The sequence below is a fragment of the Trachinotus anak genome, unplaced genomic scaffold, assembly GCF_046630095.1.
Source record: "Trachinotus anak isolate AG129_WGS33_773 ecotype Australia unplaced genomic scaffold, CSIRO_AGI_Tana_v1 ptg000003l, whole genome shotgun sequence".
In the NCBI taxonomy this organism is placed as follows: Eukaryota; Metazoa; Chordata; class Actinopteri; order Carangiformes; family Carangidae; genus Trachinotus; species Trachinotus anak.
In genome coordinates this window covers 9,469,375-9,484,514 of record NW_027273854.1, presented here as the reverse complement: position 1 = coordinate 9,484,514, position 15,140 = coordinate 9,469,375, and the positions used below count along the sequence as shown (strand labels likewise).

At 42.8% G+C, this 15,140-nt stretch overlaps 1 protein-coding gene across 7 annotated transcripts in view; it reads right to left on the bottom strand.

Moving 5' to 3' along the window:
• Window positions 1–630: 630 nt before the first annotated feature.
• gcgra (glucagon receptor a) overlaps window positions 631–15,140 on the bottom strand; it is a 34,869-nt gene continuing 20,359 nt past the window's right edge. Inside the window, exons 2-15 of one of the 7 annotated variants that reach the window (XM_071472891.1) lie at window positions 11,711–11,786; window positions 11,521–11,609; window positions 10,977–11,073; window positions 9,860–9,967; window positions 9,598–9,692; window positions 9,357–9,451; window positions 8,452–8,647; window positions 7,741–7,900; window positions 7,516–7,576; window positions 6,776–6,845; window positions 5,055–5,143; window positions 4,779–4,923; window positions 3,847–3,888; window positions 631–3,739 (exon numbers count right to left, since the gene is read on the bottom strand). In XM_071472891.1, coding sequence (XP_071328992.1) covers window positions 3,335–3,739; window positions 3,847–3,888; window positions 4,779–4,923; window positions 5,055–5,143; window positions 6,776–6,845; window positions 7,516–7,576; window positions 7,741–7,900; window positions 8,452–8,647; window positions 9,357–9,451; window positions 9,598–9,692; window positions 9,860–9,967; window positions 10,977–11,073; window positions 11,521–11,574 — 1,617 coding nt within the window. In that variant the 5' untranslated portion in view covers window positions 11,575–11,609; window positions 11,711–11,786 and the 3' untranslated portion in view covers window positions 631–3,334. Of the gene's footprint in view, window positions 3,740–3,846; window positions 3,889–4,778; window positions 4,924–5,054; window positions 5,144–6,775; window positions 6,846–7,515; window positions 7,577–7,740; window positions 7,901–8,451; window positions 8,648–9,356; window positions 9,452–9,597; window positions 9,693–9,859; window positions 9,968–10,976; window positions 11,074–11,520; window positions 11,652–11,710; window positions 11,787–12,144; window positions 12,182–13,059; window positions 13,234–15,140 lie in introns of those variants that run through there. The other 6 variants (XM_071472875.1, XM_071472883.1, XM_071472899.1 and 3 more) reach the window with 6 other exon arrangements.

Here is a 15,140-nt window from a genome sequence, read left to right as displayed (position 1 = left end):
GGGGTGGGGGGGTATTGTTAAGATATGGAGTAATAACACACATTTTCACACACAGCATTTTCACACACTTCAATGCCTTCCCCAGCAAGGTGTTAGAAGCCCGGTGAAAGCAGCCACTAAATGCACAACAAAAAGTACAGCTGAATAAAGTTACCATAAAGTTACCCTATGTACACAGGAGCCAATAACCATAAGCCCACGCTAGCGTGATGATGCTGACCAGTTAGCCAGCTAGCAATAGCAACATTTGCCAAACAAATTCATAAAAATCTCGTCTTTCTGGCTTTCACCTGAACGCTGTGTTGTGTTGAAGCCTGTTCCCCCGTCCATATGTCCTTCTCCTAACCTTAATGTGTAACCTTGTCCTCACCACCGAGAGGGGGCGCTACATGAAACATAGTTACCTTAAAGATATGGGAAAGTTTAAGCTGAGCTGGTTTAAAAAGTCACTGTGAACTGACCCATCCAGTGGGTCTTGGCCACAATAAGGAACAGTGTGTGCTATCAAACAGCCCCCTTACCCTCAGGGTAGAATCAATACTCACCTCCCTTATAAGCCAACCGAGCATTCAGCCGGCCAGCTAGTCGCTGCGGCCTACACCATCGAGAAACCAAGAAAAGTGATCTGTGCAAGCTTTCTCCTTTTTATTTTACACCAATACAAAAACACACATAGTTAAAATACTCTTTCACATACATTGTAATTTATTCTTCCACTATTTGGACAAAGTTTGGTAAGCGGACACAATATATGATGAACTGTATACACCTGAACACAGTCAGTATTTACTGACTGGCTCCTCACACCAAATATATACTCTACATAACCACCTTTAAGAGAAAATAAAAAGGAACATACTGATTTGGGCCTTTTAAAGAATACATTCAGACAAGAACCACTTTGGTCCAGAAAGGGGAGTGACCCTAGCTGCTGGTTTCAAAAAACATACATGGTTATGGTCACAGCTTAAAATATAAGTATTAGATTGAAATAATATCAGCAGTATACTTATATATACTCTATTCTATTTTACTCAAGGGGTACAACATTCCTTTGTTACCATGTCAGTATCAAACCATTTCTCCCGTTCTGCAAAACAAAAACACCACTGCAAATTCACCTCTGGGCAGCAGGAGAGCCACAGTGTGCGTCATGCTCCCAGCTCAGCTCTGAGTACTGGACATCTACCTGCTCTATTACAATCCTCAGCAGACGCTGGTGACAACTCACTCTGCAATTGGCTGAAGTGTAAATGCACACGGCTATTATCTGAATGACAAACACATCGCTGTTGTGCTTCAATTTTACGCTGAACTACAAAATGACACTGAGACTGGTATCCATAATTAAACACAGAGCTGTGTCTTCTTTATGCCGTATATAGGCATGACTTCTGGAATTTCCTGATGTGATACTGTCCATGCTAGAGAGGGACTGACTCATATTAACCTATGACCTATGTGTGAAGCCGGTTGCACTGGTTTATATCAAACCCTGGCTTCTCTGGCTGCAGCCAGTGATTCGTCCTATGTAACACATCTACAAATACGGAAACTAATCACTTTCATACCCACCTGAAAATATACTCAAACACACATACATACATACATACACACAGACATGCATGAAATATATCGACTGCAATCAGATAAATCACCTGTTTAAACACATATATACACATAGTATTGAGCAATTATAAATTAACATTGTGCAAATAGTCATACATACAAAGTCAAGTTGAGTTAGTTCTGGCAAAATGTTTAGCAACTCAAAGGTTATCCGCTAAAATAAAAGCTTCCCTTTAAAAAAAAAAAAAAATTATGCATTGTATTCAGAAGCAAATGTACCACTGATAATTTAGCTTTCTTTGTCACTAGCATGCTTACAGGAGAGGATTTGTTCTATCCTTAGAGCGCAGAGTTTTGTTCAGTGTCCACAGCCGCCACAGACACAGAATAAGGCTGAATACTGACAACACTGTCTGCAGAGTAACTGGGCGCATGCAGTCATTAGCACAGTCTGTCTGACGTTTCTGGCGTTTGCACAGATGTGATGGCACTGTACGGCACGCACAATTTACAGCTTAAGTTCACTAAATCTGTGCGATCTCGCATGCATGTATATTTAGCATTGCAAAAACACCCTTGTGCCAGAGGTGACATGCTATTTTTGAGTCACAGTGTTGGGTTCATACTTTATGCATGCGTGCCTTTACGGGTCATGTCTATATGCTGTGTATTTTCATCCTTGATTTGAGTGCACAGCCCCCCCACCCCCCCCACCCCCTCACCCCCTATCAGCTTTCATCTCAAGGGTCGAGTGAGCTACTGTGTAGAAGTTCATATTGTACACCAAGGCATGAGTGAGTCGGACAAAGTCTTGATGGCGAAAGGGGGGAAAGAAAACATATTTAATGGCAACTAATCCCCTTGAAAACATACCTGGCATTTGTACACAGTAACAACTGTAGCACTCAGCAGTATTCAAGGTTTAGACCTATATATAAAAAGATTTATTTTTATTGTAAAATACCTAAGTAAGTCAAGCGATGATCATTTATTTTTTAGCTTATTTATAATTCATCCCGTGCCATCTCTTGACCTCCTTTAAGGTCTATGTGTAAGCCAGGAATGACCTGGTGAGAGCAGCTGCCAGTTTCCCATGGGCCCTAGATGGGGCCACTTGAACAACACTGTGGTCACCTTACTGTACGAGGTACAGTCAACAGAATGTTTCATCTTTTTTTCTGTACATTTTCATCAGAGTCAGTATAGACAAGAACATTTACAGATATCAGAGCAAAGCAAAGAAAAACAAGGCAATCTCTCCTGTTCCCTACTATCTTGTTTTGTGTCACTTGTTTGGTCTTTTTTCATGTATGCAGTTCAATGTCCAGCTTGTCTTTAACCTGCAGTACCACAAAAACACATTTGATACACAGCACGAATAAAAGCAGAGGCTCAAGCAAGGACCCATGTGTCTTTTTTCCTTGTTGTTGTTTTGTTTTGTTGAACGTTGTTCAGCTTTTTTTTTCATATTAATGTACATGGCTTGTCTGCCTTGAGATGTTGTTGTTGCATTGTTCAACATGCAGCAGTTTCTTACACTGTCCGACAAACATCTACAGAAATCCATTCACAAAGCTCACAGCACATTAGACCCCTCAGCGTGGATCTCTGCCATATTGTTCTCCATTCTCAGGCTGTGGAGAGGGCTGAGTGCTCGGTCTCCCAGTGACACTGATCTCTGAGCGAAGACCGCTCTGACAGGTGACTCCATCAGCCCAGCTCTTCACAGCCACCCAGGGCAGTTATGTCAGAGCCGGGTGAGAGCTCAAAGCCCTCCAGCTTTCTTCAAGTTCTCGTTTCCAGTGTCTTTGACAGGTGGCTCGTTCTCTCTCTGAGCCTCGTAGCACTGCACTTTGTCCGTAAGGCTGATGTCCTCCACCAGGGTGCAGTTGCTGATGGTTCCCTCGTGCAGCGGAGAGGCGCACTGGCCCGCCTCCTTACTGTGGACCATACCGTTATGGCAGCCAGCCACGAGCATGTGCCTCTCCTCAGGGTTGCAGACTGGAGCAGAGGTTTTGGCAATGTCCGGGAGGTGAGGCAGTCGAGAGACGTGGTTCAGCAGGCTGCCCGTCTTCGTGTTGGGGGTGTTGCTGTAGGTGTGGCGGTATTCCTCCTCGATGTTCCTCCCCAGCTTCCAGCGCTTCCACTTCTTCAGGATCTCCGACTGCACCTGAGGCAAGGATGGAGACGAAAGCGGATGTTATCAATGTGAGAACAGGAGAAACGAGAGGGGGTTTGCTGACAGCAAAGTTTTGTTGTGCAAAGGAGGAGCCTCACTTCTTTGTTGACGAAGCAGTACAAAATGGCCACCAAGAGACCCTGTGGAGACAACAACACTGAGTCAGTCTTCTGCATTAACAAAATCAAAATGTTTGAAGCTATGAAAACATGACTCAGAGGCCTTGTGCTCCCCATCAGCACACATCACTGCATCCTACTTTTTGGCTACAATGGGCAAAACTGAGTGCAACCACATGCTCATGTAAGAGTTTAAGAGCATCTTCTGATGAAAGCCCAAAGCATCCTCCTCTCTCTCTCTCTCTCTCTCTCTCTCTCTCTCCCTGTTGGTTGGCTATAATCCTGACACATGTCATTCATGTCCTCGGAGCAAAAAGGTCACTATGGTCATTATGTCACAGTGTGACACAGCCAGGTAGCAGCGTAGACAGCACATTATGTTCATGTAATCCCTCCTGACATATGAGTAAATACAGCACTTCTCAGTTGTCTCGGGGAAGAGAAGCGCAGAGATGCTCAGACGTCCAAACAGATCGCTGAACGAGCTCAGCTGGAACAACTCTTACACACAGTGGCAGATGAAAGACTTTTTTGGTTTGCTGTTAATTTGGCAGATTTCTGAGATTTGGATTTGATTAAGAGAGAGCTGTACATCTGAGATGCAGTTGTGCATCTTCTACTTAATCGTACATTGAGATGAACTCTTTGAGAGCAAAGACACCACCTTAAAGTTATTCTATCCTATTTCAGCATGTCTTACCCCTTTTATCTCCTAAATCTCTGCCCCTAAAGGAATAGTATGCTTTCTTTTTTCTATTTTGTCTCAGTACAGGAACAACTGGGGGAGATTTATGGAGCTATAAGATACCCCATCAATGTTTCAAATGATTCACTGCCTACCCAAAATATATTTGTCATAGTGCAAGTAATAGTTGATGCTTTGGTTCAAGTTATTCTGCTTTGAGACAGACCTGGAAGGAGGAGAAGAAGAGGTCGATGAAGAGCTTGGTGAGACGCAGACCGATGGTGGTCTTGGTGGATTCGTCTGTCACAAAGATAAAGACCACCTGATGGATGCCCAGCAGAGGGATCAGGGTTAGAGTCGACTTAGCCAACCTGAGAGAGAGAGAGAGAGAGAGAGAGAGAGAGAGAGAGAGAGAAAGAGAGAAAGCACAGAATAAATAGAGAGGAAAAAAAAACCCACCACAGCCCAGTAAACACAAATGTGTTTCAATGTGTGAACTCACCTGAACTTGTAATCTGTGTATCTCATTTGGTGCGCTTGAAGTTTTGACACAAGAATTTCAATGATATGGATAAAGATGAGGAAATTGATCTGTGGAAGACAGAGGTGTTAATAACAACCGTTTTGATTACAGCTCAGGCAAAACATATTTCTCTCTCAGTTGTAGAGATGTGTATCTCATACAGACAGAATCAGTTTTATTTGAGAATGTACACCATGCTGAGATTTGTTCTGCCTTCCCAATACAGTGAAGGTGTAAGAAATGTTATTTATGCTGTTCAAAGCAGTGAGAAATTACATCTGGAAAAAAAAGAACATCAACTCCAGATACACACAGACTCGGGAAAAAAAAAGTATTTCCATTGAAAACATGAACAGGGAAATGGCAGAAATCTCAGTGATGAATATCATGGACCTTCTGCAGATAAAAAAACAAAACTATCTAAAAAAATATATCCATATATATGATAAATATATATTTCTTGTTGTTTGGGTGAACCAGCACAACAACATTATTGTTCACAGGAGGAGCATTTTGTTATCAGAGAAGCCGTTCACAGCAGCTGGCATTTGAAGACGCAGTGGGTGTCCTCCTGATGAAAATCACTCATGATGTGACCTTTCTATTTACAACTAAGTCGTTACGGGTAATTTGGAGGTGCTTGGAAGAAGAAAATGAAGCCCAACCTAATGCAGTTATTGTCCAGGTTTTGGATCGTATGTATATAGTTGTTTTTGTTTGTTTGTTTTTGAATTGTAATGTGGCAAAGGTTTTGAAGTTTAAGTAAAATTGCTGGAACAAGCAAAAATTACCAACCAAGGAACATGGTAGTAAAGAACAAACAATAAATACAATATATGTATTATTTATGATGTACCAGTTTGAAAGCCAAGATATATGATGTATTATAAGGACTGAGTGGAAAAGTACACTTTTGATTTAACATCTCCATAAAGGATACACAGTTTATACACTCTAATGTGTACAGCATCTATATATGTGTATATACTTTGATCTTTGAGCAATATTACTGAAGGAATTTGTGCATTATTTATTTCAATAGCGACAGCCACCCACCCACACACACACACACACACACACTTCCACACACACACACACACACTTAAAGAGGGAAACAGTGAAATGGGAACCAGCCCTCCTGACCCTGCGACAGCTCAAACACAGGAATTCCTGTGAGATACAGGCCACTTAGCGGGACGATTAATGCATGGAAAATGCCTGCATGTCTGTGTAACTGGCCTGACATGAGAGCCATGATGAATTGGACTTATATAAAAGCTCAGGACTGACCTCTGTAGAGCACACCTACAATAAAAAGTCTGGTCACAGTGCAGATAGAGGGCAGTTAGAAAAAAAAAATCATATTTATTTGATCTGAAAACTTTTGAGTCTTTCCATGTTTCCCAGATGTTAGGATTCAAGCACATACCGCATTTCACACTTTATGAATAAATGAGGTTTGTTTAATATTGTATAGTGTATGAATGGAAAAGAAATGCTGGCTAAAAAAAGCAGACATTCACGTAGGATTTTAGAGTCAATATCCTTCTTTCCCTATTTCAGTGCACAAACAATAAACAATTTTCATGGCTCTTTGGGTAAGAATAATCACTATTTACACTGATGCCAAAGAAAAAGTGTAATGGACAGAAGGAGCAGGAGACTGAGAAACAAAATGAAAGGAAGGGAGGAGAAATTACCACAACTGCCAGCAGTATCGGGGAACGGATGATCCACCAGTAATTCATGTTTATATTTTGCTCCCAGCACCTGAAGAGGAGAAGGAAAGGAAATATAAGGGAGACAACCAGAAACATTTCCTGTATGCAACGTGCGTTTGGACATGGTTCGCCCAGTAACACATTTTGTCACGCTGTTTTCCAGCTCTTGCAAAAGTAGAAAGCTGTGCTCGCTCCAGCTGATGAGCGGGATGGTGGGGGGCGGGAGGGTGGAGGGGCAGCACCACTGTTGGCTCCTAAAGCTTTACATAACGCTCAATGTGTCAGTGGTGTGCAGCCTCAAAATCCCTTTCACCCCATTTGCCATTGAAGCGGGTACATTAGATCCTAAGAGACTGCATAACCGAAATTCTGGGTGCTGAAGGTTGTTATGAAATATTAAAGACACAACTGCTGCTCTGACAGGGTTTCCATATGTGAGGTCCTGCAGAACACAAAACGTGTCTGTGTGAAAAGTTGAATTGCAGCCAACCTCATGTCTTAATCGCATGTTAAATTGACCATGAGCTGCTGAGTATCAACATTCATATGTTTTGCAGAAAGACCATCTGCCAACTTTTTTCGTAGTGCTATTTTCACTGAAGAATCAACACGAATCAGCTTAAATGCAAAATGTTTGGCAGGTTCTCAAATTGGCTACAGAACCAGGAGTGAAAGGAAAGAGAGAAAACAGAGAGAGGGTGAGCACTGTGGGAACTTACTCTTGATTTTCATACAGGTATTTAGCTATCACCCAGGGCACAAGGAATATTAACGGGGTGCCTGTGAATAAATGAGAGAAACAGTTATTTTACACACCATTGTTGCCGCCTTTTGTGTTTCTCTGCTCTGCCTTAATTTCCTTTTATGCAAAAAGTGCACCATGAACTTCCATCTTCCATCTGCTCACGTATTACCCCAGTTGTAGACACAACACGCCAGCTCACCCCAGCCAATGCACAGGTAGATTTTGAAGTAGTTCCTCTCCGTAAACACAGTGATCACCAGGAGGTTGTGGAGGTAGATGCCTTCCACCAGCAGCCAGTAGCTGTTGGCCATGATACTGTACTGCATCATCACCACAGCGATGCGGCAGCTCACCGTTGTCTGCAAGAAAAGCAGTGAGGTTTCTTTTGCAAAGGGTAAAATATCGAGCTGCGTTATGTCAAACATTGTTTAGCTGTGACTGATGTGAATGGTGGGGTCGTCGCTGCAGCAGATGGGAGCTCCTTCTGCCGCCGGGATTCAGGCTTTGTGCCTATAGCGACCAGATTGTACAAGAGTAGCAATTCTAACCCCAGCCTCAGCCAGCTGTGCCCCCCCTCCCCACTCCAACACAAACACCCTATACAATCTATATCGTGGTCCCTCCCCGCTTTAATGGATGATCAGCCCCTACAATTATCTCTTTCACAAGAACATCATTATTACCATTATAACATACAACTATTTTTTCTTTATCTATTTATAGACTTGTAGTGTACTGTTATACAACTCACAATTATGACAGTACAGCCTTGAAAAAAAAAAAAAAAGTCACAACCATCCCCTCTGCAAAAAGCAACGCCTCCCACTAATAATTTGTGTACAATCCTTTGATAATGATCACTGTGAAACATTGTCCTCTATAGCTTGTTGTTTAGCTGCAGATCACTCACACTGACCCCATTGTTGACCAGCAGCTCCACAGGAGGCATAGATGCCTGGGGGAATCCCTGCTCCTGGTCTCCACTGAGGTCCTGTGAAGTGATGTTGGACACCAGCAGAGCGTCTTTGATGAGGATCGACAGCGCTCGCAGGATGAAGGAGGCAAAGAGATTCATGTGGATGTTGTTCCTCATGCAGTGCAGTTTCCTAATGAACGAGAGGCAACAGTGGTCTCTACAAGATAGAGATCTTTTCTTTTCACTTCAGTCCATAATGATCAGATAAACCAAAATAAAGCATTCTATTTTAAGGTCCCACATTTTGCTGATAACCATATGAAGACACATTTGTGGTTTTAAGTAACAAAAAACATCTAAATCTAGTTTTACATCTCCTCTCTCAGGCTTCTCTCTGGAGCTCTAGTAACAACAGGTTGATGAGCCAATCAGAAGAGGCTCTGAGCCTCTCTTCTGATTGGCTGACTGTTTTCTGATTGAATATAAATATAGCAGATTTCAGGTAAACACTCAAATGCTGGAAGGCTGGACGGTGGGTGTGAGTGGGTCACGCTCGGAGCATGGCTGAGAGCAGTGACTGCTTTGTTGTGACATCACAAAGTTCAAAAAGTCCTGATGGCTCATTTTAAGGCTCAGCTTCTGAATACAGGCTATGTGCATTTCTCTGTGGACTGAGCACTTTGACACTTGCACAGTATTAATATAGAACCTAGACTTATGATCAAAAAAGACGTGGAAATCTCACTTTATATAATAAGGGACCTTTAAACACTACTCCACTACACTGCTACTACTCAAACATTATTTCCACTTCATGCTGTGTTTGATGCAGAATCTAATGTAGCAGGCGACTGAAATCTTACTTCTCTGAATTGATATTAACTGAAAGTCATTGTTACCTGAAGAATATGAGGATGCCGAGTGCCAACACCAAAGCCACCAGTGATAAGGAATAGCCCACCGTGTACATGATTCGGATATGGCCATAGTACTGCTGCAAATAAAAACACATATGAATACACTGACTTTTTTTTTCTTTCTTTTATTTGAGAGGGGTGATATGTGACAAAATACGAGTATCTTCTTATTTCTCTGTCAAATGCCTTCCTGAGAGAATAATGGGAGAGATTTTTCTCTTACCTGACTTGGATCGTTAGAGTCACACTCACTGGTGTTCTTTGTAGTCACCCACTGGCCATTAGCATCACATTCCTGATACACCATGCCGTGTTGAACTACAAAAACACACACAAACAGACACACACACACACACACACACAGTCAATTGACTGGAAAGTCCACTCATCACGGACAGCTGTCCCTATCTGCAGGGTATTTTAAATTGTCCTGCATCAACATGACTGCCATACAGTCTGTATCTATTAATCCACATGTCTCTTACCTTTATGATGCCACGGCAGATACCACGGACATGAGACGCTGACGGTGGTGTTGGGGAGTCCATCAGGCCAACAGGCGTAATTGTCAAAAGTCCTGTTGCACACAAGGCCTGGAGATAAAAAGCATGAAATAAGGGAGGGATTGTCCTTTGCTGCCACAGCCCTTACACACCTTTCTCTGCTGTCTATGTCCTGGAATGGTCCAAGCCATGAAATGCAATCGCATGTCTTTGAAGTCATGGCTGCTGGTGGCCATTATAGCATCCACACACATCATGGTCTTTCATCTTGACTTCAAAGTAAAGTACTCCATTGATGACCTTCCACTTATAACACTTTTCATCTTTGCGATAGAGGATGTAGACAGTGCTGGCTGTTAGTGTATGGACAGCTGGATGTTCAGGTGTATAATGTGGTCTGTCCTGTCCCCTCTGCACCTGCTAATTCACTATTACACTCATGTGGTGACAGGAAGGGCAAGAGAGTGCTGCAGAGTGGGAGAGTGGAGCGGTGTGACTTTGTGCGCAGTGTAGGAAGTGGCCTTTTTCAATGTTGGAGTGTAATGTCCTCCTGGTCTATGCCACGGATGCCAACAGAGCATAATGCAGCTGAAGGGCAGCGTTCGCCATATAGTTAACCACTGTTGATTGAGTGAACTGGAGCCAGTTCTCTGTCAGTGAGAGCCTTAGAGCACAGAGTGTGTGTGGTATAGCAAATAAAAAAACTTGGAGCAGCTGCAAGTCGAGTGATTATACAACGGTTTGAGCAGGGAGTGAAAATTGCTTCTGTTCCATAGTCTGGAGATAGTGTGACTTAACAATTACCTATTATATTGCATTAGAGAGCTGCAACTGTGCCATAACCTGAGGGTAAAAACAACTTTCTTTGCTGATATATATGCAAATTACATATTTTTTTAAAAATGTCTTACTTTCATATTTGCTTTGTCATAAAATGTTGTCAGAGCAGTAATAATGATCATGATAGGAATCATAGCTTATCGTAAGGTTGCAATTTCCTGTTTCTCTGGCTAAAAAAATATACACTATAATTCTTGTTATTATAGAGAACTGGTGATGCCAATGATGTCGAACATGTGCTCCAGTATGATTGGCTCACCGGCGCTTGGCGGGTCTTGGCTGTTGTTGCGCTCGCACTCCTCCATGTACAGTTTCCAGCTCTCCTTCAGCTTATCCAGGGTAGCAGCAGAAGACACCTAAGGAAACAGCGGAGTGTGTATGAGGTCAGTTAGAGCAGGAAGGTCCATTATTTTGTGGAGCTATTGTTGTAGTGTAAGCAGCTGGGCAAGAAAAATGTGGAGAATGTGAGCCCTGCACAAACCATGGAGACACAACGGGCGCAGTGACTGAACTGGCATCATCTGTTTCACTTCACTTCATATATACAGTAGCTGTAACAACCCATCCTCAAACTGGGGATATAATCTGTCAAGGTGACACTGTGTCTTTCTCTAATGTGTTGTCAGTATGGGGGGGTTTGCGCTACTGTATGCACAGACTGATGTATTGTAAACCGTGACACTCATGACATTAAGGGGTTGACAGTTTGTTTAGGCTTTGACAGCACAACTCTCTGTATTGTTTCAGAAGAAGCAGCCTTCACCCCCCACTGTGTGTGCGTGTGTGTGTGCTATGGGACACACCTGGATGCTGCAGGAGGCAGTGAGCATTGCCAAAAGCAGGAACAGCCGTGACATCCCTTTTTCCTGGAGTTTGGCACTGGGAGGGGATACTGCAGGACGGGGGAAGAGTTTATCTACGCTTGCCACACTGCCTGGATGACACAGAGACACACAATCCATCAAAGCTCATTGCAAACACACGACTTGTTACCTCAGCTGGGGCCAGGCAAAAGGAGGGGCTGGGTCATATCTGTCACACTGCAATAACACCAAGAGTTGAAGAAATGCTGAGGTTCAAAAAAAGAGAAAATGTCAATGAGACTAAGGCTCATTTAAGATAAAAGATAACCATTGCAAGCCCAGTCTAATTTCCATCCTGGCCACTCATTCATACCAGGCATGGCCACGGTTAACAAGGTGTACAGCATGAATGATGCAGTGGGGCCAAGAACCAGACTGTCCAGAACATCAAGCACGGGGCCCAAAACCTCCAGGAAATGCTGTTTATCCCATCAGTGAGAGACAGCTGCGGCTCAGCAGAGCTGCACTCACTCGGTGACTCACATTTGGCTGCTGTCCACCTCCATCTCAAAGCTTGTCAGTGTTTGGTTGAGCATGTGTCAGTGTGTGCCAGAGGTCACTCACCTGTGTATCGATCGACGCGGCAAACTCCAGCGAGAGATTCGTTTGAAGCCGGAGAACGGAACGAAATCTGAAACGTTTCTGCAAAAAACACCTTGACCATGGAAACATTTTTGGCTAAAACGTTTCAAATTCCATTCTGTTCTAGTCTCGTGGCGGGGAGGACGGGCTTGTGTTGATGTGTTTGGGATTTCTTTTGTTTACTGGGGGGCATGGTGTTTGTTCAACAGATAAGAGCACAGTGTGTCATGACAGATGTACACAATATGTGCAGTCGAAAAAAGCCTCAGTTCAAATCAGAGACTTTTTGCGTCTGCGTTTTGACTGAACATGTCAACACGCTTATAAAGTCTGGGGTGAAATAGCCGCCAGGAGGTCGCAGTCACAATCTTAATGTCTGCCTGATATATTACAAAGCTCTACTGGAAGTCAGACTTCAGATAATATCTAAACCAAAGAGTTTCTAAATGGCCTGTTCAGTGTAATGACCACAGGATGCAGTTAGCATTAGCTATAGTACAGACTGACTGATTGCCCCGGGCGCCTCAGGGATCAGAGACACTGTTGTCTGGCCTGACATTGGGCCAGAACTGGTCCAGCTGAGATCACAGCACTGACCTTTCTGCCCTTAACACTATCAGACATGTTGAAGTCACAATTCTGTGTCCACAACTCTTTCTACTCAGTTTTACGGTGACATAAGAGGATTAAAAGAAACAAATATGTCGGCCTTGATTAAAAAATTCCAGCATCTGTTACGGTTCATTAGGGAAGTTGAATGCACGCCAACCACATTTTCACGTAAAACCGACCTGACAGTAAATGGCATGAAGAAAACAACAGCTAAACTATGTCAAACACACCCGACTGAGCTTTAAGCTCGTCTATACCAAACAAGTGTGACAGATTAGTTCTTACCAGAAAGAGTGATCAGGCATCATTCTGCGAGTGCATGACGTTCAAGCCTGTGTCTCAGTACAGAGGCTGACATACATGTGGGTGAGCACATGCTCTGGCTTACGGCATGAGTGTTACACCAGTGTGTGACGGTTTTCAAAGGGTTTCCCTCCTGCACTCTCTCTCTCTCTCTCTCTCTCACTGTCTCTTCCCACAAACACATACAGACCTGAGTTTCCTAACGCCCCGGTCTGCCCACACCACTTTTTGCAACTTAGCACCAAGTAGGAGCAATGATTAACCAAACTCAGAGCTTGGTCCTGAGAGCCCTGCAGGAGGGACGAGAGAGAGAAACAGAGAGAACATAGCAGAGTGAGAGAGAAAGACAGAGGGGGGGGAAAAAGGGTTTCTCCACCCTTTCTGGCCCCTGACCCCATTTTTATGTCCCAACACTACTAACACCAGCCATTACATATTTGTGAAGTTGTCACATAAACCTGAGAATAGCACATCTTGCAATATGTTTCTGGAGGACTCCTAATAGATTGAATAAAAATGATGGTCACGTCATCAATCAGCATCAACCAAAATTCAGAGCCCACATTAAGTTTCTTTTTAGATGAAAACAAGACCATTTAACAATACAATAATCTCTTGTGAGTAAAAGTGAAGCCTGTCCAGCAAGCTGTTTCCTTCTCCCACCCCCCCTCAAATTTTGAACAGCAGTCTAACATCACAGTTTTTGCAGTTTTCTGCTGTAATGCACATTACATCTGCATATTTTTTTACTACAACATCACAAATTGCCCCAAAGCTGTATACAAAATGAGGCTTTCCCTAAAATGAACATTCACTCTTCAAAAGGAATCCAAGGGCAGACCAAGAGAAGAATTTTAAAGATACATCCTGAGGACATATGTTTGTGCATTTCTCGTGCTTTATTTGTACAGATTTGTCACGTACAATATTTCAGCTTGGATGCCTTTGATGCAGGACGTCGGGGATCACATCAGCCATTTGGTGGTAGCTGGAGTGGAACTAATGGGCTTGAAGGTGTGAGGCTAATTAGGCTCGTATAGTCTGCTGTTATGATACCCTGCCAGAGCCGCAGCTCTGGGCTCCCACTTAGCTGTGGATCCAGACCAATCAAGGTCATCTGGAACACATGTTGCTTAACCCTGCTTGCTCTCTGTTCCTGGAAATAACCTGCAGCTTTTATCACTATCGTTGCACATCTGATTTAAGGGGTGGAACGACAGCTTAGAGTCACACAGGCAGAGACAGAGGGACTTCTTGGGTTGTTTGAGCCTTTTTCCTTTAGCACTTTCCATCCTGAAACAAGTTACTGCGCCAAAATGCTCCACTTGGGCCTGGGGGTGTTTCCAATGTGTGAAAAATAATATAATGCTTTTTTTAAGATAAACATAATAATACTGTTGCCTTGCTTCAGACCTATTTATCTATGGGTAATTGGCCAAATATTAAACTAAATAGATATAATTTTAATATAAATACAAAACCGTCACTGCAAATAGTTGTTTGAAAGGACAGACAGCTATTTGTTGAATAATGTCTCGTCATTTATTTGTAGTTGTGTAAAAAAAAAAATCCATTGAAAACTCAAAAGAATGACGTAAATTTCCTGAATGTCCTAAATTAAAAAAAACAACAAAAAAAACAAAGGCGCTCTGTGTTCAAGTGTATGCTGGATGGCTCAATACAATGGCCACAAACAATTACTGTTGTTTGTTGGAGAGTACTTACCTTTCATTGGATTACATTGTCGAACAAATAAAATTACAAAAGCAGTGTATGCGTGCATGAATGTGGGGCAAAGGGGAGCAACAAGGATTAAAAACAAACCTCTTGGAAAACACAATAACTGGTTCAGAAAATGCCCCTGAGCGGCAATCTATCAAGCAACTTTCCAAATGCAGAGGAGCTAGTGAAAGTAAAGGGGAAAAAAAATCCATCTGTATCATCCATCTTCTTTGTCATTTATGAGGCTGAAGTGCATCTACAAAATACCACAGTGACATTCTTTAATCTGGCTTTGTTTCTGAAGAGAGACATCAGTCGAATAGATGATCATTAAAGCAAAA